This window comes from Dermacentor albipictus, chromosome 3 (assembly GCF_038994185.2).
Source record: "Dermacentor albipictus isolate Rhodes 1998 colony chromosome 3, USDA_Dalb.pri_finalv2, whole genome shotgun sequence".
NCBI lineage: Eukaryota > Metazoa > Arthropoda > Arachnida > Ixodida > Ixodidae > Dermacentor > Dermacentor albipictus.
The window spans coordinates 175,688,881-175,710,716 of record NC_091823.1 but is presented as its reverse complement, the minus strand read 5'-3'; the positions used below and the strand labels follow the sequence as shown (position 1 = coordinate 175,710,716).

At 45.5% G+C, this 21,836-nt stretch overlaps 1 protein-coding gene across 1 annotated transcript in view; it reads right to left on the bottom strand.

Annotated features, from left to right (window-relative positions):
* Positions 1 to 17,031, bottom strand: part of LOC135900506 (transient receptor potential cation channel subfamily M member-like 2) — a 382,962-nt gene extending 365,931 nt beyond the window's left edge. Inside the window, exon 1 of the mRNA XM_070536288.1 lies at positions 16,950 to 17,031. Within this exon, the coding sequence (XP_070392389.1) occupies positions 16,950 to 17,015 (66 nt within the window). The 5' untranslated portion in view covers positions 17,016 to 17,031. The remainder of the gene's footprint in view (positions 1 to 16,949) is intronic.
* Between the last annotated feature and the right edge of the window lie 4,805 nt (positions 17,032 to 21,836).

Genomic DNA, 21,836 nt, shown 5'->3' with positions numbered 1-21,836 from the left:
TTAGGAAGCCCAAGCGCTGCCTTATACGCGCCACGTATTAGTAGGTCGATTTCTTTGATTTCCGACGGGGTTAGCTCTTGATATGGTAGTCCGTATGTTATTTTGCTAAGAATAAAAGCCTGGACTAGTGTTATGGTTTCGTTTTCGTGGAGCCCTTTACCTTTCTTTGTAATTCTGCTAATTAGTCTAGCGATGCTTTTCGTGCTTGATTTTAGAGTCGCAATGGTGTGAGTGGCTCTTTTGTTGCTTTGTAACCATAGTCCTAGTATTCTGATCATATTCCTTTCTGGTAACGTCTGGTCACCCATAGTTAGGTGGATGTTCGGTTTGTTTCTGTAGTTACGCCCGTGGATCCGGATAAACTCAGATTTTTCCGGAGCGCATTGCATACCGTTTTGTTCTGCGAAGTCCTACACCGAGTCGATAGCCTCCTGGATAGTTTGTTCTTTTTGCCCTAACGAGCCTTTGCAGGCCCATAACGTGATGTCGTCTGCGTAAAACGCGAAGTTGAGGTCGTTAATTTTCTCTAGTTGTCGTGCCAAGCGGTTCATTGCGACATTAAATAGAAGTGGTGAGAGGATGGCACCCTGTGGTGTGCCTCTGTTAGGCATTGGGAGTTTGGAAGATCGAATATTTTCCATACCTATTGTGGCTTTACGTTCAGTAAGGAAAGAGCGGATGTAATTGTGGATCCTAATTCCACAGCCCATTCTTTCGAGCTCTTCAAGTATGAGGGTATGGGAGATCGTATCAAAAGCGCTTTTTAAGTCAAGCGCTGCTATGATGTTCTCTCCCCCTGTAGGTACATTTTGCAGCACGTCATCTCGTAGCCTTACGAATATGTCTTGTGTAGAAAGATGTTGTCTGAAGCCGTACATGTTGTGCGAGAGAAGTTCGTGCCCTTCAATATAGCTGGTAAGCCTGATATGAAGGACCTTTTCAAAAAGTTTGCCTAAGCAGGAGGTTAGCGATACTGGCCTGAGATTCTGCAATGTTCTTGCTTTCCCCGGTTTAGGTATTAATATGATGGTCGCTTCTTTCCATTGATTAGGAAGCTCTCCCGTTTCCCAGATTTTCTCATTGAAGTACCGGGTTAGGCGTTCCAGTTGCTGATCACTCATATTTCTTAACATAGCATTCGTGATGCCGTCCTCGCCTGGGGCTGAGTTACGTTTTAATGCTAGAGCGGCGGCATATACTTCTTGTTTCGTTATGGGTGCATCAAGCTTGGGATTATCCATGCCTTTGTACTCTCTCTTATCGATGTTATCTCCTCCTGTCCCGATATATCTTTCTGCCAGGGTTTGGATCAAGGATGCGTCATCCCCCTTAAACTCTCCTACCAATGTGCGTAATGCTCTAGTAGTGAGTGTTTTTGTATTGTATGGATCAAGCATGCTCCGTAAAATTGCCCATGTTTTAGTTGATGAGAGCGTTCCCCGTAACGAGTCACAAAATTGTATCCAGTTGTTCGCTTGTAGTTGCCTAGCATACTCATTTGCTTGTTCTGTCAGTTGTTCTATTCTAGCTCTGAGCTTTCTGTTTAAGCGCTGTCTCTTCCATCGTTTAGTAAGACTTCGCCTGCCTTCCCACATATGGACGAGGTGGGGATCCACTACCGGTGTTTTTTCGCTTAGCGCGACGTGTTTTGTGTTAGTTTGGTATGCCTGCATCATTTCGTCTACCCATTCTTCTATTGAATCTATTGGATGCTGAGGGGTCGGGTAATGTCTATATGCAGTCCAGTCTTTAAGTTTCGCGTTTCTGAAAGGCTTTCTTAATTTGGGAGTCGTAGTGGAGTAACTAATAATATAATGGTCACTTCCCAGATTTTCATTCAGGTTCCTCCACTGTCCCTCTTTTACGTTAAATGTAAAGGTGAGGTCTGGGTACGTGTCTCCGCAGACGCTATTTCCAAGTCTCGTGGGGGCGAGGGGTAAGGTCTCTAGTTGCATGTTATATTTGTCTACTGCTTCTACTAGGTTTCTGCCCTTTTTTGTATTTGTCCTATAACCCCAATTGGTGTGGGGAGCATTAAAATCCCCGACTAAAATAAACCTGTCTTTTTTTTCCAGATGTCCAAGCGCCCATTCAAGCATCTCGGGAAACGCAGTCTGCCGTTCTTTCGGTGGGCTGTACACGTTGCCAATAAACGTTTTGGTTTTACTCCTTTTTGTAGTGTGTAATTCGATCAATTGGTGCTCCGTTGAGCATTGGGGATAATAGTGTTCACTGGCCGCGATATTCTTGCGCACCAGCGTCGCCACTCTAGGATACATGGGATTTTGAAAGGTGTAGTAGTCTCTAAGCTTAACTACTCCCTTTCCAACTTCCTGAAGACAGATGACGTCCGGTTGAATAATGGCGGCGTCTAAATAAGCTTGTAGCGCTGCCGCTCTTTTCTGAAAAGAGCGGCAGTTCCATTGCCATATCTCAGCGGTGTCCGTGGTTCGGGTTGTTTTACTGGCCATGGTTAGGTACGATTTCGGTATCCGTCGAATCGGAAACAGCCCCGTTTTTTACCTTTCTCGCCGTCGGTGTTCCGGGGTGACTGCTGGCTCTTTTGCGTGATGTTTGCTGCAGTTTAGACATTTGTTCGTCTACATAAACTTTGTGGTTCTGCACCTCAGCAAATAACTGCTGTTGAAACGTTTGCAGAGCCTGAATTTGCTCTACTACCTGATTCATCATTCTTTCAATGTTGCTAATTGTTGTCTGTTGGGCGGCAGGTTTATCCCCTTGTGCTGGTTTAGCTTGCCCAATTTTGGTATTCTGAAATTGTGCCTTCAGCGTTGCCATCTCTATTTTAAGTTCTTCTACTGTTTTTTTAAGCTGACGATTTTCAGAAACGATTCTTTGGTACTCAGGGTTGGCGGTTATTGGAGCCCCTTTTTGTGCCATCCCCGCCCAGCTCACCTTATGCTGGGTCGAGTCTCCCGTTGCCACTGAAGTCCTGGATGGGGTAGGGGATCTAGAGGAGATTCGGTGGTGTCTGGAGGCGGAGTGGTCAGATAGCCCTTTGTCTGGATTCTTCTGTCGTTCTTGTGATCTTGATTTTCGAATTTGGGGTTGCGACGTTGGAATATCCCCTTGAGTCCGCAGTGGAGGCCAATCGTCATCGTCCGTATCGTCTGTGTCAGACCATCTCCGTTTTGGCGACGATGAGTTGATCGCCTTGCCCGGCATTTTGACGGCCATCCGGTTTGGTGATTTTGGCTGCGGTCGCTGTGGTGGTAGCTTGAAACGACGTTTACACTCCTTGGATCCCGTGAGATGCTTTTCTCCGCAGGTGGCGCAAACAGGGTTGCAGTCGTGGTCTGGTTGTGGCTCCCGAGTGCCGCAGTTGTGACATACCGGCAGGTGGGGATTCGGGCAGACGTCCGTTCTGTGACCCGTTTGCTTGCAAGTCTTGCAGAATTGTATGGTATTCTTGTATGGGAAGCAGGGAAGCTCCCCTCCCATATAGTAGACGTATCGCGGTACGATGGGGCCAAAGAAGGTAATTACCGCTGTTTTCGTTTCACCCAACATCCTAGCTCTTAGTATGTCGACGCCTTGCGTACGAAGACGCAGGTTGGCTAGAAGGGTTTCAGGGCTTGTGTGAGGAGCGATGCCATGTATCACTCCTTTCTTTGTGTCTTCGCCTACTGCTGCGTACGCACTCACTGCGTGCAGTCGACCATTTAAGGTGAGGCCTGTAATTCTTCTTGCAATATTCGCCACCTCTTCTGTAGGGGTTGAGATAATAAAAATGTTTGATCCTGGTTTCAATCTCAGCAGGAACTGGTTTCCGTTCACTTTTCCTTGGCAGGCGTTTATAACTGCTTCTGCGATCTGTGGCGCCGTAAGTTCCCTGATAGGGAGACCTTGGTGAGGGCGCACGATCACTTTAATGTCATCCTTAGGCAGTGGTGGACGCCGCCTTGTCTTGAATTTCTTTTTATTCGCTGGTTGTACCGGGGGCTTGAACGATGGGCCCGATGATTCGTAGCCACCCTCGGAAAAAGTGGCCTTTTTGCCCGCTCGTGCGAGCGCCTTCTTTTGGCGCACGGTCAAAACCGTTTGCCAATCTCCGTCGTCGTCTTGGCGTCCATGGGGTCCGCCAGTTGCTTCGGTACTCCGGAGGACCATGCAATCCTCATTAACGGTTTCTTGGTATTCCATCTCATCCCGGTCCACGTCCGAGGAGGTGAGTTGTGCGTTGGGTGTTTTCTCGGGGCCTGCTGCCTCATTAAACGTTGTCGTCGGCGTTCTCGGCGCTTCCGTAGCTGGAGTCGGCGTAAGCGTCGCCATCTGTCGCGGCCGCGTCGCCGACGCGTTCCGCGTACCAGCGGCCGCCGCTTCACCGTCGCCGTTAGCGTTCACACTTCACACACGTTTTGGCCCGTCACAAAGGTTTGGCGAGGTGCTCACCGGAAAGTTTGATGTCCGCAGTGTCCTCACAGCTTGCCGAACCTCGTGAAGTCCTCGAAGTTCAGGTCACAGCACAAGATAACTCTCAAAAAACGAAAAGAGATGGGAGCCCATCCTGAGCTGACCGCTCTAGTCGACGCCACCTAGTGGTCCCCGCTCAGGCGTGCATCGCTTGCTCCGGCGCACATTTCGTTACCGCGCCGAACGCTGCGTTGCTCGACGCTCACCGCGTCCAATGCGGGGCGCGTAGTCGCTGGCGGGTCGACGGGAACGCTGTCGCGTTCCACTCTTGAAGGCGAAGCAGAGTAACGCATGAGTTGTTTCTTCGTCTAGCCGAACCAAATATAGCCAAGCAACAGCAGTTCACCAGGCTAAACAGTGGTTCAACAACTAAAATAAAGGCTAGTATGCTTCGCATCCTGGGCTTAACCTTAGCTAAGCCACAGCCATTTTTTTTCTTACAGACAGAAAATTCAAGCACATAAATCACATCCAACTTGTGCAAGTAAAGCTAGCTTTCACTTCGTGTCTGTAACTATTGGCGGTGCTCTTAAGTTTGATGTCCCATTGAATGTGCTTGCAGGTTGTGCACCTGGGGAGCCAACATCCTTTTATTAAGGGGGATGACGTTGGCTGACTTCGCGTGCACTAACATGTCTTTAAGGTTTCTGTTGCGGGGATAGGTAACCCTTGGTACATTCGGGAGCGCTTTTTTCAAAAGCTCATTACTTGATAATATTGGGTGGTATTTTCATAGGATGTCGTTTATCTCTAGGAGTGCATTAGAATATTTTGTTATAAAGGCTGGCGGTCTGTCAAATTCTGGCGTAGGCTGTTTCTTAGCTAATGCCGACTGTCTCTCTAATCTTGACTCGAGATCATAAGTTCTATCGAGAGCAACTTGTGGATAGTTTCTTTCTGCTGGCGTCGCTTTAAGGTTTTCTTCGCCGCAGATTCTTCTTGTTCGTTTCGCTTCTGCGAGAAAAAAATTATAGCTTGCAGTGCCACGGGTGTCGAGTGTAGCAGTTAAATATTGCTGGTGGTCCATAGGCTTCCGGTGCAGTGTCGTTTTCATTTTTCCTTTTTCCCTCTAGACTATCGTGTCGAGGAAGTTGATTTGACTTGTAGAGTCGGTGAGGGGTAAATTTAACACTCGGGTGCAAGCTATTGAAATGGCTAATTAAGTCGGTTAACGGGCTTGCGCCGTGTTCACATATTATAAATATGTCGTCAATGTAAGGCATATTGGAGTGAGGTTTTAGAGGTTAGGATTTCAACACGTCTGCTTCAAGCTGTTCCAAGATTATGTTCCCATACAAGGGAGTGAAAAGTGTTCCTATGCTAGTACCGAAAGTTTGCAGGTAGCGAGTAGAATCGAATTCGAAATAGTTGAGCATGAGAACTAACCTAAGGAGTGACAGACAAACGTCAGGAGCGTGCGCTTGGGAATTGATTGCCAAGGATTTCGATATAGCTTCCATTCCTTCACTCATGGATACGTTAGTATAAAGGGCAGAAACATCCAATGCGACTAGAAAAGCGCTGTTGATAAAATTCGGTTGGTGTTGATGCCTTCGATAATTCAAAGGAAGTGCAGTGCGACTTGAATAAACGATGGGAGGGTGATTGGGATGTTTGCCAGGTGGTGATATAGGAATTTAGATAGTGGCTCGGTAGGTATGATGTTGTTAGACACAATAGGCCAACCTGGCACTTGTGCTGCAAATATTTCCTCGGTGGAAACCTTATGTATTTTAGGAAGAAGATAAAAGCGGTCGGCTTCGTTGTTCTTGGGCACCATGAATATACAGCTTGCGTGATTAGTTGCCTAGACAGGAGCTCCGCTATTGTGCTATGCACAGTACTGTTGTCATCTGACGTTGGGTTACAGTGGACTTTTCTGTATTGGGCATGGTTGCTCAGTTCGTTGGAGGCCTCATTATTATACCTTTCTGTAGGCCAGATAATGATACTCCCGCCTGGGTCCGCTTGCTTTACTACAATATCATTCCTTTCCGCGAGTTCTTTAAGATTTGTTGTTGAGCGGGTAAGAATTATTTGCGTTTCCGGCAATGTCGCGCTGCCTCTAGGATTTCCTTTGAGATTAGCTTCATGTATAAATCCAGGTCTGGGCACTGTTCGGCTTCCCGTGTGCAACTGCTAAGAGCTCTAAGAGAGTCTCGATCCTGTTTTGCTACGTCTCGGCCATCGAAAAAATACTCCTTGAGGCGCATGCATCTTCAAAACTGTGATATCTTTGTGGAGCCGCGTTAGAGACGCCGGCTTGTGACTGATGCATCTGTATAAAGGAGTGTTCTTGGGCACTACCTTCATGTTTACATATATATTGACATGTGTACTTGTTTGTCTTTACCGGGCCGACATGTGTCACCACCTAACAAATGTTGTCGCATAGCGCAGGACGTGGCTGCATGTATCGGAAGTTTCGGAATGTTATCAATGCTTCCAACCGCTGTCTGTGACCAAACCTTGTGTGATCTGATTGCATGTGTGCGCGACGCGAATAGTGTATAACTTTGTAGAAGGCACGCGGGTCCCAGCGATTACTCTGGAACATTCGACGACTGACGCATAAAAGCCGACGCGCTTGACCCCCTGAACAGATTTTCGACGATCGCCGACTGTGTTCGCCGCTATCGTAGTGGTATAAGTGTAGCCTGTTTTGTGGGCACAGGTTTGCCCAATAAAAGTTAGTTCTGTCTTTCACAGTATTGCTACTGTGTTCTTAAACGTCACCACCACGTGACAATATATATATATATATATATATATATATATATATATATATATATATATATATATATATATATATATATATATATATATATATATATTTATATATTACATTATATCACATTATATCGTGGGAAATTGTCAATATGTCTGCCAAAAAACTTTAAAACGACGGTGCGCGCTTGTTTCTAAGGGCCATCAGGGAAGGGGGGTATGAATTTGCCGTAAGTACAGGTGAATTCATCGGCGGCAATGTCAGGAATGCACAATGAAGCCCAATGAAAGGATGCTACGAATCCTGGAAGGGACAGGTGCTGCGAACGCCAGCTATACGCCACTGCTATAACCAAATGTGGTATACAGGAGGTTGGCTGTCCACGCATGGTTAACCCTTGTCGGCCGGAAATTCTGCAATGAAAAGGGGATCGAAGACAGCAGAGGTGAAATGGCCAGTGAGATAGGCGAAACTTGAGGAGGAGGACATGCAAAGGCGACTGCCTATTTCTTACAAGTGTGACGCACTTGGAAGATGGAGGTGCCGCCTACGTTAGGTGGAAGTCAAAGAGGTGTGTTGCCTCGGTCGGGAGCCCTGAAGGTCCGAACACCATGCATCGACTCAGCCCCTATGATCCCCTTTTCCCCAGGCACGGCTAAGCTGCGCACGGCTACGCACAGGAGGGTTTAGTCTTCATGTGCTCGGTCACGTAGCGTCCAACATATCAAACGCCTGCTTAAGCAGATGTCCCTGTGGAGGCCAGCGCGATTGCACTAAGGCAGCACCTGTACGGAGATGCGAGCTTCAGCATATTTCCGGTAAAATGTTTAGGGCGAAACGCTTAAGTGGCTCATGGTTAAAAAAAAATGCGCTGTCCAGCGCAATCGAAAAGTTGAGTATCGGCCATTACGGCGCCTGAATTCAATGGAAATAAACTTGATAGGAGTTTACCCTCCGACTATTGGTGGGACTCGAACCTACGACCTTTGGTTGGAGCCGAGTCCACTGCCATTGGTGGGAGTCGATCCTACGACCTCTGGTGTTAAAGCGAAGGTAATGAAGGCACATGCTTTAAGATAAACTTAAAGAAAACAAACTCATGACAAGAAGTACAAGTGGAACCCAAGACCTTTGGTTTTAAGTAAGGTTAATTAATGCGCTCGAACCCCCGCTCTTTGGTAGTAGTCGAGGCCTCAATCTTTAGTGTGACCGAAATTCATTGTCACCAAAATCGATAGCACAATTAACGATGGTCAAACCCACGACTATTTGGGGGACACCAACCCACGACCATTCGTTTTATTTAAGGTGAACTTAATAAGGGAACAATTAATTAGGATGGAGTTCATCAAGGCACTCGAGCCCACGACCTCTGGTGGGAGAAATCAAGTAATAGACAGTAACAACGCATTCGAATGAGGATGTCTAGTGCATCGCTCAATGTCCCGTGAGCGCGCAGCCTTTCGCATTCATCCATTTCATCGTAGGCTAACAGGACTGGCAACTTTTTTTATTCGACATATAAAGCATATACTTCATCGTTTTAGTTACGCTCGCCGACGTGCAATGTAGCTTACCCTAAATGCAAACACGCCTGCAGCGGTGGCGTAGAGGTAGAGTATCCGCCTCGCGTGCATGAGGACCGTGGTTCGAATCCCGGTGCCACGCAATTTTCCACCGGATAAGGAAATCAGCGTGCTGATAAAATTGCATAAAGAAGCCTGGGACGCGGCCAGATTCCGGTGACCCGAACCGATAACGCACTTCCTCACGAGAGCAGGATTGGCCACGCTGGCGCTGTACTTGGCCACAACCTCCTATATGAATGCAACAATCAAACCTCGGCCCTCAGTCCCAAGCAGCTGCGAAACAACTGACCATGGCGGCGGTCAGACCTGTGATGCAGCACGGGGTGCGAAGAATTCCTGGATCTGGACTGGCCGCCATTGGAATATGAACCTGGCAACGTTTAACGCAAGAACGTTATCTAGGGAGGCGAGTGTAGCAGTGCTATTAGAGGGCAGTAAATGGGATATAATAGGCCTCAGTGAAGTTACGAGGACAAATAAAGCATATACGTTGCTAAAAAGCGGGCACGTCCTGTGCTACCGGGTCGTATCGCAGAGACGAAAACTAGGAGTCGATCATTAAGGAGTGTGCAATAGAAGTCGGTGGTGACTCCGTTAGACGGGATGCCAGTAAGCTTTCGCAGGTAACAAAAGATCTGATCAAGAAACGCCAATGTAGGACAGCTCTACAGCTACAGGACAGCTCTACAGCTAGAATAGGACTGGCAGAACGTTCGAAGTTAATCAACAAGCGTAAGACAGCTCACATAAGGAAGTGTAATATGGATAGAATTGAACATGCTCTCAGGAACGGAGGAAGCCTAAAAGCAGTGAACAAGAAACTAGGAATTGGGAAGTATCATATTTATGCGTTAAGGGAAAAAGCCGGCAATATCATTACTAATATGGATGAGCTAGTTCAAGTGGCTGAGGAGTTCTATAGAGATTTATACAGTACCATTGGCACCCGAAACGATAGAGGAAAAGAGAATAGTCTAGAGGGATTTAAAATCAAACCAGTAACGCCGGAAGAAGTAAAGAAAGCCTTCGGAGCTGAAAAGGCGGAAGGCAGCTGGGGAGGATCAGGAAACAGCAGCTTTGTTGAAGGATGGTGTGCAGGTCGTTCTAGAAAAACTGGCAACCCTGCATACGCAATGCCTGATGACCTCGACCGTACCGGGATCTTAGAAATAGGCTAACATAATCCTAATCCATAACAAACGGGACCCCAAAGACATGAAAAATTATAGACCGACCAGCTTACTGTTCGTTGCCTACAAAGTATTTACTAAGGTAATCGCAAATAGAATCAGGAACACCTTCGACTTCTGTCAACCAAAGGAACAGGCAGGATTCCGTAAAGGCTACTCAAGAATTGACCACATTCACACTATCAATAAGGTGATATAGGAATGTGCGGAATGTAAGCATCCCTCATATACAGCTTTTATTGATTACGAGAAAGCGTTTGATTCAGTCGAAACATCGGCAGTCATGGATGCATTACAGAATCAGGGTGCAGACGAGCTGTGTATAAAAATACTGAAAGGGATCTATAGCGGCTCCACAGCCACCGTATTCCTCCATCAAGAAAGCAACAAAATCCCAATAAAGAAAGGCGTCAGGCAGGGAGACACGATCTCGCTAATGCTATTCACAGCGTGTTTATGGAGCTATTCAGAGACCTCGATTGGTAAGAATTGGGGATAAGGGTTAATGGAGAATACTTAGTAACTTGCGATTCGTTGATGATATTGTCTTGCTTAATAACTCAGGGTACCAATTGCAATGCATGCTCTCTGACTTGGACAGGCAAAGCAGAAGGGTGGGTCTAAAAATTAATATGCAGAAAACTAAAGTAATGTTTAACAGTCTCTGAAGAGAACAGCAGTTTAGAATAGGTAGTGAGTAGTGAGGCTCTGGAAGTGGTAAGAGAATACATCTACTTAGGGCAAGTTGTGACTGCGGATCCGGATCATGAAACTGAAATAATCAGAAGAATAAGAATGGGTTGGGGTGCGCTTGGCAGGCATTCTCAGATCATGAACAGCAGGTGGCTATTATCCCTCAAGAGAAAAGTGTATAACAGCTGTGTCTTGCCAGTACTCACGCACGGGGTAGAAACCTGGAGGCTTACGAAAAGGGTTCTACTTTAATTGAGGATGACGTAACGAGCTATGGAAAGAAAAATGATGGGTGTTACGTTAAGGGATAAGAGAAGATTAGGTGAGGAAACAAACGCGAATTAATGACACCTTAGTTGGAATCAAGAAAAAGAAATGGGCATGGGCAGGACATGTAATGAGGAGGGAAGATAACCGATCGTCATTAAGGGTTACGGAGTGGATTCCAAGGGAAAGGAGGCGTAGCAGGGGGCGGCAGAAAGTTTGGTGGGTGGATGAGATAAGGAAGTTTGCAGGGACGACATGGGCACAATTAGTACATGACCGGGATAGTTGGAGAAATATGGGAGAGACCTTTGCCCTGCATTGGGCGTAGCCAGGATGAAGGAGGAGAAGAAGAAGAAGAAGAAGATGATGATGATGATAATGATGATAATGATGATGAAATGCAAAAACTAAGTTGACGCGGCTTGCTAAACTGCCATTCTAGAAACATCGCAACGCTTGTCCGTGCCAACATTTACCCTGCGTGGCAAAAATACATCTTAGCTTGAAGCCCATGCTTGACTTTATTTAAATTACGCCAATCGTGAACGTACCAAAAGAAACGCAATGAGCGTCTTGGGCTCGTTGGCACCAGTCAAGCATGACTTAAAGTCGCGATGCATTTCTTAATAAAGGGGTTAGTTTACGAGAAAATTGCTTCTGAAGAATCCGCATACCTTTAGCGCAGTTCAAACCACCCGCCACTGAGCGGGGGGAGTACTTACGTGGCCGTACGCCATCACCACTCTTTACTGCCGCCCGGCTATAAAACGGTGCCCGATAGACGGCGCTACGCTTTTCTGCGCAAAAAGCAAACATACGGCCATGGAGATACCGAGTCAAGGGAGAGCGTTCGGTTCGCCTCTGGAGCTGCTCTTGATCAGGTGGTGGGAACCATTGGAGAATCAGAGGCATCGCATTGACGTTGCATTTTGTGCAACTTGCAGTTTGTGGGAATTTCGCGAGCCAGCAAACCTAGCACAGCTAGTTACCAGTGCAGCTGCGCGATAACAAAACTGCACAAACGCGAAAACGCGGGTGGCCCCAGAATGGAGAAAACAAAACCTTTTAACCGCCCGCGTCGTTGGCAAGGAGAACGTCAATACGTTCTTTTTATAAAAATCGAACAGAACTGGGGCACTAGCATTTTATTTTGCCCTTTAGTGCAATACAATAATGTTTTTTTTTTTTTTAGAGTGGCTCAGTACTAGCGTCAGAATTAAAATGAGGCGCGACTTCGTCATCGAGCTTGTACTTGAATGTCCCGGAAGTGTGTGCAACAGTGTCCTGCAATTACCTCAAGTTCTCGAATATGAAAACGGTGTTCGCAGTAATATTGACGTTTTAGACGTTCTCGAGCACTAATCTATCCCTTCAGCTTGACCTCATATTTGCTTTAGTGTCCATTTAAGCAACGGTAGTGGCAGCCACAAGTGCTCTTTTTGGGGTTGTAACCGGCACGCCGGCGGCATTTTCAACGGAGTGAGGTGGTGATGTAGTGATGCTCTTTAATAATAAAAGCGGTAAAACAAGGGAGAACCGAACGGTATAAGCAACGAGGCAGACATTTCGCTGGATCTCTGCAGTCATTCGTTGACGGAAGTTTCCATATTGGAGCATCCCCAAAACTTGCACAGCCTAATTTGACTAGTTCCGAGCCAGCATAAAAGGCGCATTTACCATGGGTGCTGCTGCGAAATGCACGGGACTGTTCCACAAGATAACAAAAAAAAAAACATTTATTAAGTGTTTGTTCGGAGCACGGCAAGCTACATATCAGCTGTGACGTCTTGAAGTGGATACATATTTTAGCATTTTATTACCATTTTTTTTACCAGTGGCACCCATTGTGTTATTCAACATTCTAGAACGCAGTTCTTAGGCTCCCGTTTCAGCACAGTGTAGGATGAAATAGCGAACTAACAGTGGCAGTGAGGAATGAAAGACGGCGATACGGAAGGGAGCGGGAGGCGGCAGTCGGGGAAGCGCGGGAAGTGGCGAAAACATGAAAAGCGTAGACCCACACAAGACAGGCTCTGCAGCGACGACCGCTACGAGATGGCGCCAGAGTAGCGCGCCGTATAAAGCCCCTCAATTTTCCAAAAGTAGCGCCATTCTTAGATCTTTCCGCCACCCGCTCACCCAGGCGCTTCCTCCTCCACTTCTCCTGTCGCCGCGGCCTCCTCCGCTCCCCCATTGGCCAATCTGTGTCACGTGAAAGCAGGCCCCGCGCTTTTGTATATTTTTTTCTTTCCGGCTCAGAGCAGGCGCCGCGCTTTTGTATATGTTTTCTTTCCAGCGCGCTGCGACCCCCATTCTTGGGCCTGCGCGACGAAAATACGGCAGGCGGTTTGAAGGAGCGCGGTAGTTTTATACAATGTGTTAGGGCCGAGTGCTTAATTGCGATGCCGTGCTGCTGCGCCTACGGTTGCCACAACAGACCCAGTGACGGCAAAAAGCTTTTTGCTTTACCATCCGCCGGGCGCAACGCAAAACGAAGAAAAGTGTGGATTCACAAGATCGGGCAGCTGACTTGGAGCAAGTGGCAAAGAACGCGCGGGTTTGTGAAGTAAGGGCCACGGCTCCTCCAACCTCCTCTTTTGACGCCCGTGTTAAAACGGGCCCCTGTCCAGTGCATTGGGGGCGCGTTAAAGAACCCCAGCTGGAAAAAATTTAATCCGGAGCCCCCATTATGGCGTGCCTTATGAGATCGTGGTGTTGGGATGTAAAACCCAAGAATCAACTTTTTTTCTGTCTTGTGTGCCTTGACTGTTCCAGTTAACGCAACACTGCTTCCTTGTGAAAACTTACAACGCAAAAGAACACAGACGCACGTAGTATACAGAGATAAAATTAGCACTTCAACAAAAGTGTTGGTGGTGCCAATGAGGGGAGGGGGATAATTATTTTCTGAACCTCTTTCCAGTTGTCCCATCAAGTTGCTTCTTTTTTTTCTATCAAATTCTAACCATTTGCACTGTAATATAAAAATAACGATTTCATATGCTGGTACGTTGTTCAAATTATCTATACCACCTATGTGTGAAAACGTTGCTCATGGCCACCACAACCTGTGCATGAGCTACGTAAATCTGTAAAAGGCGCGGAACAGAAACGGCCCTGCTGCCAGGCATTGCTGACCGCAGACAGTCGGAATCTCTCACGCGCCGGCCGAACAAAAGCATCCTGCAGGTACGTAAATTAACCTATGAAACCACGTGCACATACTTTCACGCTGTCAAAACCTGAAACTCTGGTAATTACACGCGTGTCTGAGCACACCGCGTGCTTGTGTCGTGTTTCAGCAACACGAACTTTCAACGTGCGCGCGCTTTACGCCTTAAATACGTCTTGAATAATGGTGCTTTTCTCTATTTCTTCCGCAAATCCGACACGACATTCTTAAGGCCAGTTACCGACTGACAAAGCAAGATCTAGTTTGAAAAAACTGCTCCGCAGGACTGGAACAAACTTTCCCGCGGATTTCCTCCCGTAGCGCGTTAGCCGTCGTCTGCTACGGCAGGCCCACCACCGGCGGCGCCACCGTCGAGGCCGCGCCGAGCGGAGGAGGAGGGAAGTGAATGGCGCTACTTTGGGAGATTGAGGGGTTTTAGCGCCGTAGTGCGTTCTCCGATGACTGCGGCGAGCACCTCCAGTGATACCAAGTATGAAAATAAAGCGATTTATGAGCGGAGGTCTGTCTGCGGTGGCTGCTGTGAATCACCTCCACGCTTCACCCACGTGCTGCCTCTCGCGATCTCTCGATTAGAGAAGCAGTCGCGCCGCACTTCGCTCCGTTTGCAACGTGCCGCACGACACCTATTGTCTGCGGCCGCCAATATATCGCAAATTGAAAACACTAGTGGAGTGGCGCTCAACTTTTGCATTAGGGAGTATCATCATCGCCGGTGAATTTTCAAATCACTATTAAAAGAGATGTATTGGAAAGCGCAAGATGTGCACTTGTGTGCGAATGTAATATAGCGATATGTACGGTAAGGTAGTTAGAAAAACATACTGCAAAGCGAATAAAGCCTCCAAGGGTTTGCGAACTGCGCGAGCACGTTACGACGCGTGCGAAAACTCTCAAAATCAGTGTTGGCATGTTGAATTTATAAGGCATTTTTATGACCTACGAGTAATATGCTACTCATACGCGATGTATTGTTCCGTGATCACATATTAATTCTTGCGCGGCAGGCAAAAACTACTTAATATTGCTTAAATAGCGCAAATGCTTTAGAATAAAGTGGAATTAATCAAGTCGCCAGTGTTGAATATGGATGGCCCATGTTATCCTCTAAATCGACGTTTTCATCCAATTTCATTGCATCACCTGGAAATGCATAACATGGCCCTTAAATGTAGGCAACACATTAGCACCCCACATGAAACATTTTGCTATTTCTTATCGCTGAAAATAGCCCCTACGTACACATAAAGCTCAAACAAAATCTGCTAGTTGGCTTTCTCCAGGTAGATACTGCCGGTAAAAGGTGTCACGGTACACACTCGCAGCTTTGCTTAGTAAAACAAGTGGGCAGAGTTTGAATATTCAGTAGTTTTGTGGAAACCTGATATAGAGGTTTATTTCTTGACAATAATGACGTTGTAAACGAATTTTATTGTTACTGTAAGGCTGATTTTAGATTCTTCTTTTGGTGTTAGCTGAATACTTCCTGGTCTTTCATTTATTGCTTGCTAAATAAATCATTTCATTGTCACGTGTGACATATTTCATCAATAAGTGCCTCAGAGGACGACTTTTTTAGACTTTAGGAGTAAAAAGGAAGGTGGAAGGCGTAAAGAAAGGGAACGGAGAACAGAGTGAGCGCTACTTTTTTAGGCTTGTAGCACAGCTCAGAAAGAGCAAAAAGGCTGCGCTATAAGCCTAACATAGTCAGGACATACGAACACGCCCAAACTGCCACGCTTTTGGCCTAAGAGCGTATTTGTATAAAATATGGCAAAACATGGTGTCTCGTGGATGTCAAGCATGCGTAAATCCTAGCGCTGCATTGCTAGAACAACCTAAGTAATCATTTCACATGGGCTGTGTCACTTGCCAAGGAGAACTAGCTTTTACATTTTTTTACCCTTTTTCATCCTCTTACTAGTGTACAGAATAAATTTGTCTTTTATCAAATAGCGTTTTCTTAATTTGAGTCTGGACAGGCCCACCCGTCGGGCAAAGAGAGCCAGTGCTAGAAATTACCTCTAGCGCTAACGCGCCACATCCCCAAAGCAGCTCTACAGCTTCAAGAATTTGCTACCGATTTACTAAATAAACTTAACCAGACAGGTAACTCTAACGAAATGTTAACTTTCCAAATGTGCAACACGTTTTATTTGTTTCTGTCAATAGCTGACCACTTCTCTAGCGGTTGTAAATATAATTAGCTCCAAATGCAAGCCGTGTAGTTGTGTTATGCTATCGTGCTATTGCAACGTTTGCGCACTGGGTGAATTTTATTCATGGAAAATAATTCGGGAATTTCTTGTCTCGTAATTGAAGTGCTATATACCGATAAAACTAGCGATCTGAAAGAGATTGTGCACAAGGCCGCAGTTGGGAGAGCAATTGCTGGAGACATAAGTACAATGCAACAGCAATATATAAGTATTTCTATTGCTTCATTGATGCCAATGTACTATGAGCAGAGCTTCCAGGCAGTACATGATTTTGATAGGCTCGGACAATACAAACTATTGCTTAAACAAAAGGAGGCGCATTCCTTTCAATGCTGGCAATGTCTGCTATGTGTATGTACGCCTAGGCAAAGACTTAAAGGGAATGGGAACGAAAGTCACAATAAATGGCTGAATTTGTAGCACTTATACACATACTATAGCGTCCGCATATATGACCTTCAGTAACGCACACGGCGCCACAAGGAATTCGAAGATGGAAAATGCAGCAGCAAGCGGCAGAAGCGGGTGTTGCGAACAATTCCTGTGCATGCCTGATATCGTGTGACCAATGCTCTTTTTTTTTAAGCTCGTTCATTATGATGCGCTGAATGCTCTTTACGATCCGCATTTTCGACCTACCGTGCTCTCGGCGCCCAGTGCTTTCGGATGCTGCATGCTCGAAGACGAGCCCGACTTGGCCGCCATCAGTGTTTCGTTGACTCGTTTGGTTCCTCTAAATGTAGCTCATACCCACTATGGGGCGTTGAGAAATAGTCGACTGCGATTTCGAAGATGAATCCGCCCTGTCTAAAAACAGTGATAAATCTTTTCTAAACGCATGAGAAGTTAAATAGCGTAATGTTTCAAAAATTGTTAATTAATTAGCACATCTTCAATGGCTACAGGGACAATCTCTCGTTGTTGCACATGTTTCCTCTGAAATAGTGACGCATAACCACCGTACGGAGTCGTCATGATTTGATCGGTTAAAACAAGAACCTTCCCACGTTTCTCCATCTAAATAAAAGAGAGGTGAAAAATGTTTAGAAATCAGATTAGACAAATCCATTGCTTGAATCCGTCATCATCATCAACATAATCGTTGTTGATGATGATGAATGTCATGTTTTCTGACGCAAAGGCCAAGTGCGACCGAAGAGCGCCACGTCATTGTTAATTAGGTGACAATGGAGCAGTGAATTCCGAGTGGTAGATGTGACATGGCTTTAAGGGGCATAAAAACTGTAGCTGCAAACTATGTAAAATATACAGGTGGGAAAGCAATCACAATGAGGGTGAGCCATAGTATGACCATAAAGCACGCACTTTGAATGGCTGATATAGTAAGCATAAACAACAGTAGCGCTACTACCTTGTCAGGGCCCTTAAATTCAAGGGCCTGGAATCCTGTGGTACACTAGGTGTACCTAACGCAACAGCAGCAATCGGTAAGAGGCGGTCCTACGTGACTTTTGGAGGGATAATTTACGATGTAAGTATTTTGCTGCAAAAGAAATTTAATCAGATTTGGTGTTGAATAATCGGTTTGTGAAGTGAAACTATGCTAAGGAAAGTGGTAAAAAATTTTTTTTAAACAGGGATGAAGTACCTCAGACAGGCTGGCCAACGTTTCGATAGGTGGACCTATCTTCGTCAAAGGCGGCCTCGTCATCCTCGGCGTGTTAGTTTTAAAGGGTTAGTGCAGTGACGTCACGTGCGGGTGTTGTCGCTGGCGGCTGGTTTTAAAGAGAGAGATTACAAGAGGGAACAGGCGCTGTCGTCCGACGTCTGTGAGCCTCATTCTCAAGACGAGGGGACAAGAGCGTGAGAGTGGGCACGCGGGGAGGAAAGAAAAGAAATAGAAGCAGAAAAAAGGGGAAAAAAGGAAAAAAAAGGAGGGGGGAGCCAGGGCCGTACCAAGACACAACAAAGGGGGGGGGGGTGAAAGAAAAAGAAAGAGAAAAGGAGCACACCGGGGATGGAGACCGTTTTATGCGGCTTAGGAAATGTTCGGTGTATGCCGTCCCAAGGCACAGTCGATGAATTAGTGTCTCGGTACTTTTCGTAAGTTCCACATCCAGCTGGTATTTCAGTTGAGCATCCACTTCGTAAAGAATTGATTCCAAAGTATTATCATTAAACCAAGTTGACATGCAAAAGTCCTTCTTTAGTACTCTCAATATGCGTTTCGTGTCCATTGGTGATAACAACTTGATGGGCCGATTTCGCCAACAAGTCCGCCAGTTCTTTGCCTGTTATACCAGCATGTCTCGCAAGCTACTGTAATATCACTTCATGTTTCCTTTCATTAGCCTATGTTAAACGGTTCAGTACTGCGTATGGTATTCGCGCGTGTGATTGGCTGTCATCAATATTTTCGAGACATGCTAAAGTGGATAAGGAGTCCGTGCAAATTACCCACTCTTTTGGTCTCTCATATTTTGATAAAATAAGTGACGCGGATAATTACAAGTAATTCCGGTATTGTTAGTGACGACGTGCGCCCTAGTCGACAAGCATACTCTACCTCTAAGGATGGTATAATACAAGCTGCAGTTAGGCTTTCTTTGATTACAGAACCATCCGTGTAGGCGTGAATTGATTCCTCATACTTGTCAAATAAGGGATGCAAACCTAAATGTTTCGCTGCTAATGTGGAAACGTCGCTTTTATTTTCTGGCCCTTTGATTGGCGTTTCCATTTTCGGCGCCTGCAGAAGCCATGGTGAGTAGCAGAGGTCTGAGTGCCAAAAGCTGATCGTGGAATTTGTGATTTATGCTCCTGAAACATGGCTTGTATCTGTGAACCCGGTCGGTTGTCTATCAGAGAGATAAGCGGGTGTGCAGAAAGCTCGGTAGAAATTCTGAAGAGATGTCGGCATGTTTCCAGGCTGCGAATTACGGTGAAATGTGGTTCCCGGGCTTCTGCAATCGGGAGGTGATTGGATGTATCTTCTGAGGCTGCTAGGCACACTCGTGAAGTCAGAGCCTGCAACAGCTCTAGCCAGTGGAGGGACGTCGAAGATAATTTGTGCGATACAAGGACGGAGTAAGCAATCCAATGACGGGCAAGTGCTGAGTGGACGTGAAGGAGGGATGTAGTTGTCCCACCACACTGCTATTATGCGGACAACATTTATCACACAACAAATTTGGTCCTCCAAAGTGATCAAATGATGAGTCCATCGAAGCTGGTGGCCTAAGCTCCTGCCAAGAAAACGATGTTGCCGTACCACCTCGGTTTCACGGCCATCTGTTGAAAGGCCAAAATTTCTAACCACTTTTCTTGTGAAAGGCGAAACCGCTGATTTGGCATAAGATATCTGCATGCCCCGTTCCCTCAAATATTCCCCTATTGCGTTCAAAGCTTCCTGCAGCCGATGCTTGACAACTCCTAGAGGCTTGTCTGATGTCCATATGCAAATGTCATCAGCACACATGCCTGCTGGAAGTACTGAAGGAAAACCTGATATTGCTGCATTGAAGAGAAATAGACTTAATAGACTTCCTTGCGGAACTCCTTTGTTTATGGTGTATGCATCACTTTGTTTATCATTTGAGCATATATATATATATATATATATATATATATATATATATATATATATATATATATATATATATATATATATATATATATATATGCGCTTGGAAGGTGGGGAAGGTGGTTCCATTGCACAAATCAGGTAGTACAGCTTCAATACTAAACTATCGGCCTATTTCATTAACGAGCGTTCCCTGTAAACTTCTTGAGCACATTATTTATTCTCATCTTATTACCTTCCTTGAATCTAACAACTTCTTCAATTCATGTCAACATGGCTTCAGAAAATTTTTTTCGTGTGCGACACAGCTCCTGTCTTTCACTAATGATTTGTTTCGCGCTATGGATGCTAACGTTATTGTGCATTGCGTTTTTTAGACTTTGCTAAGGCGTTCGACACGTTTCTCATGATCTATTATTAATTAAACCCGGTGCTCTTAATATTAACGATCATGTATTAGGCTGGATTAAACGTTTTTTTTTTCCAACCATAGTCAATATGTCTCAGTTAATGATTATGACTCGCCTCTTGTTTCCGTAACTTCTGGAGTGCCTCAAGGTTCTGTGTTAGTTCCTCTACTGCTTTTAATTTGCATTAATGACCTTCCTGATAACGTTATCTCCCATATTAACCTTTTCGCAGATGACTGCGTGCTTTATCGTTCAATTACTAATCCCTCTGATGAAGCATGTTTGCAATCGGACTTGAACGCAATTTCTTCATGGTGCAGCGAATGGCTCATGACACCTAACACCACTAAGTGCAAACACCTGCCTATCTCCAGCCGTCCTCCTGAATACACCCCTCGCTATCTTCTTAATAACACTCCGTTATCATCTGTCTCATCTTACAAATACCTGGGTATTCACTTAACACACAATCTGTCCTGGAAAATGCATATCAACTACATATCTAACTAGGCTAACCGCACGCTCGGATTCTCACGGCGCCATTTCATAGCTTCTAACAGCACCATTAAGCTTCATCTATATAGGACGTTAATCAGGCCTAAACTACAATATGCTTGCTCCATTTGGGATCCTAATCAGATAACCTTAATTAACGCTTTAGACTCTGTTCAAAACCGCGCCGCCCGTTTTATTGTTTTAAATTATTCCCGAACAGCGAGCGTATCTGCAATGAAATCTGCACTTGGTCTTCCCATTCTTTCTCTGCGTCGTAAATATTTTCGCTTATGTCTTTTTCACAGAATTTATTATACCAACCCTATTCTCAAAGATAAGCCACTCCTCTCTCCATCTTATATATCTTCATGCACTGACCACAACTTCAAGGTAGGAATACCGCAATGCCGAACTAGCCTTTGTATAAATTCATTTATTCCTCGAAGTGGAAATGACTGGAACCACCTCCCTGCCTTCATGGCTGCCATCACCGGCGTCAACAAATTTAAGAAATCTGCCGCCGATTTTGTATGGCCCTCCTCTCTGTAATGCCTCTGGCCCTGAGAGTACTAAAATAAATAAATAAATAAATAAATAAATAAATATATATATATATATATATATATATATATTTATATATATATATATATATATATATTGCTGTCTTTCAGGAAGTTAACGATCCATTTGAGAACCCGTCCATGCACTCCGAGAGTTGAGAGTCCAAGTAGAACATGAAAATGACTAACCGAGCCAAAGGCTTTCTTAACATCAATAAACACAGCAACGGCAATTTTCCCTCAGCTAATCTCATGGTCAGCAAACGTTACCAAGTCAAAGATGCAGTCCATTGTGCATCTACATTTTCTTAAACCAGCGATTTGATCTGGTAGACAACTGCTGGATTCTATCCACCGTTTCAGTCTAATATCGATTTTTTTTTCCATCACATTTGAAAAGCAGTAGGTTAAACTCACAGGACTGAAGGAGTCAATAGGTAGTGGCGTTTTGCTAGGTATTAGCAGTGGGACCAGGTTACGGATCCTGCAACTCGCAGGAACATGTGCTTGCTCTCAC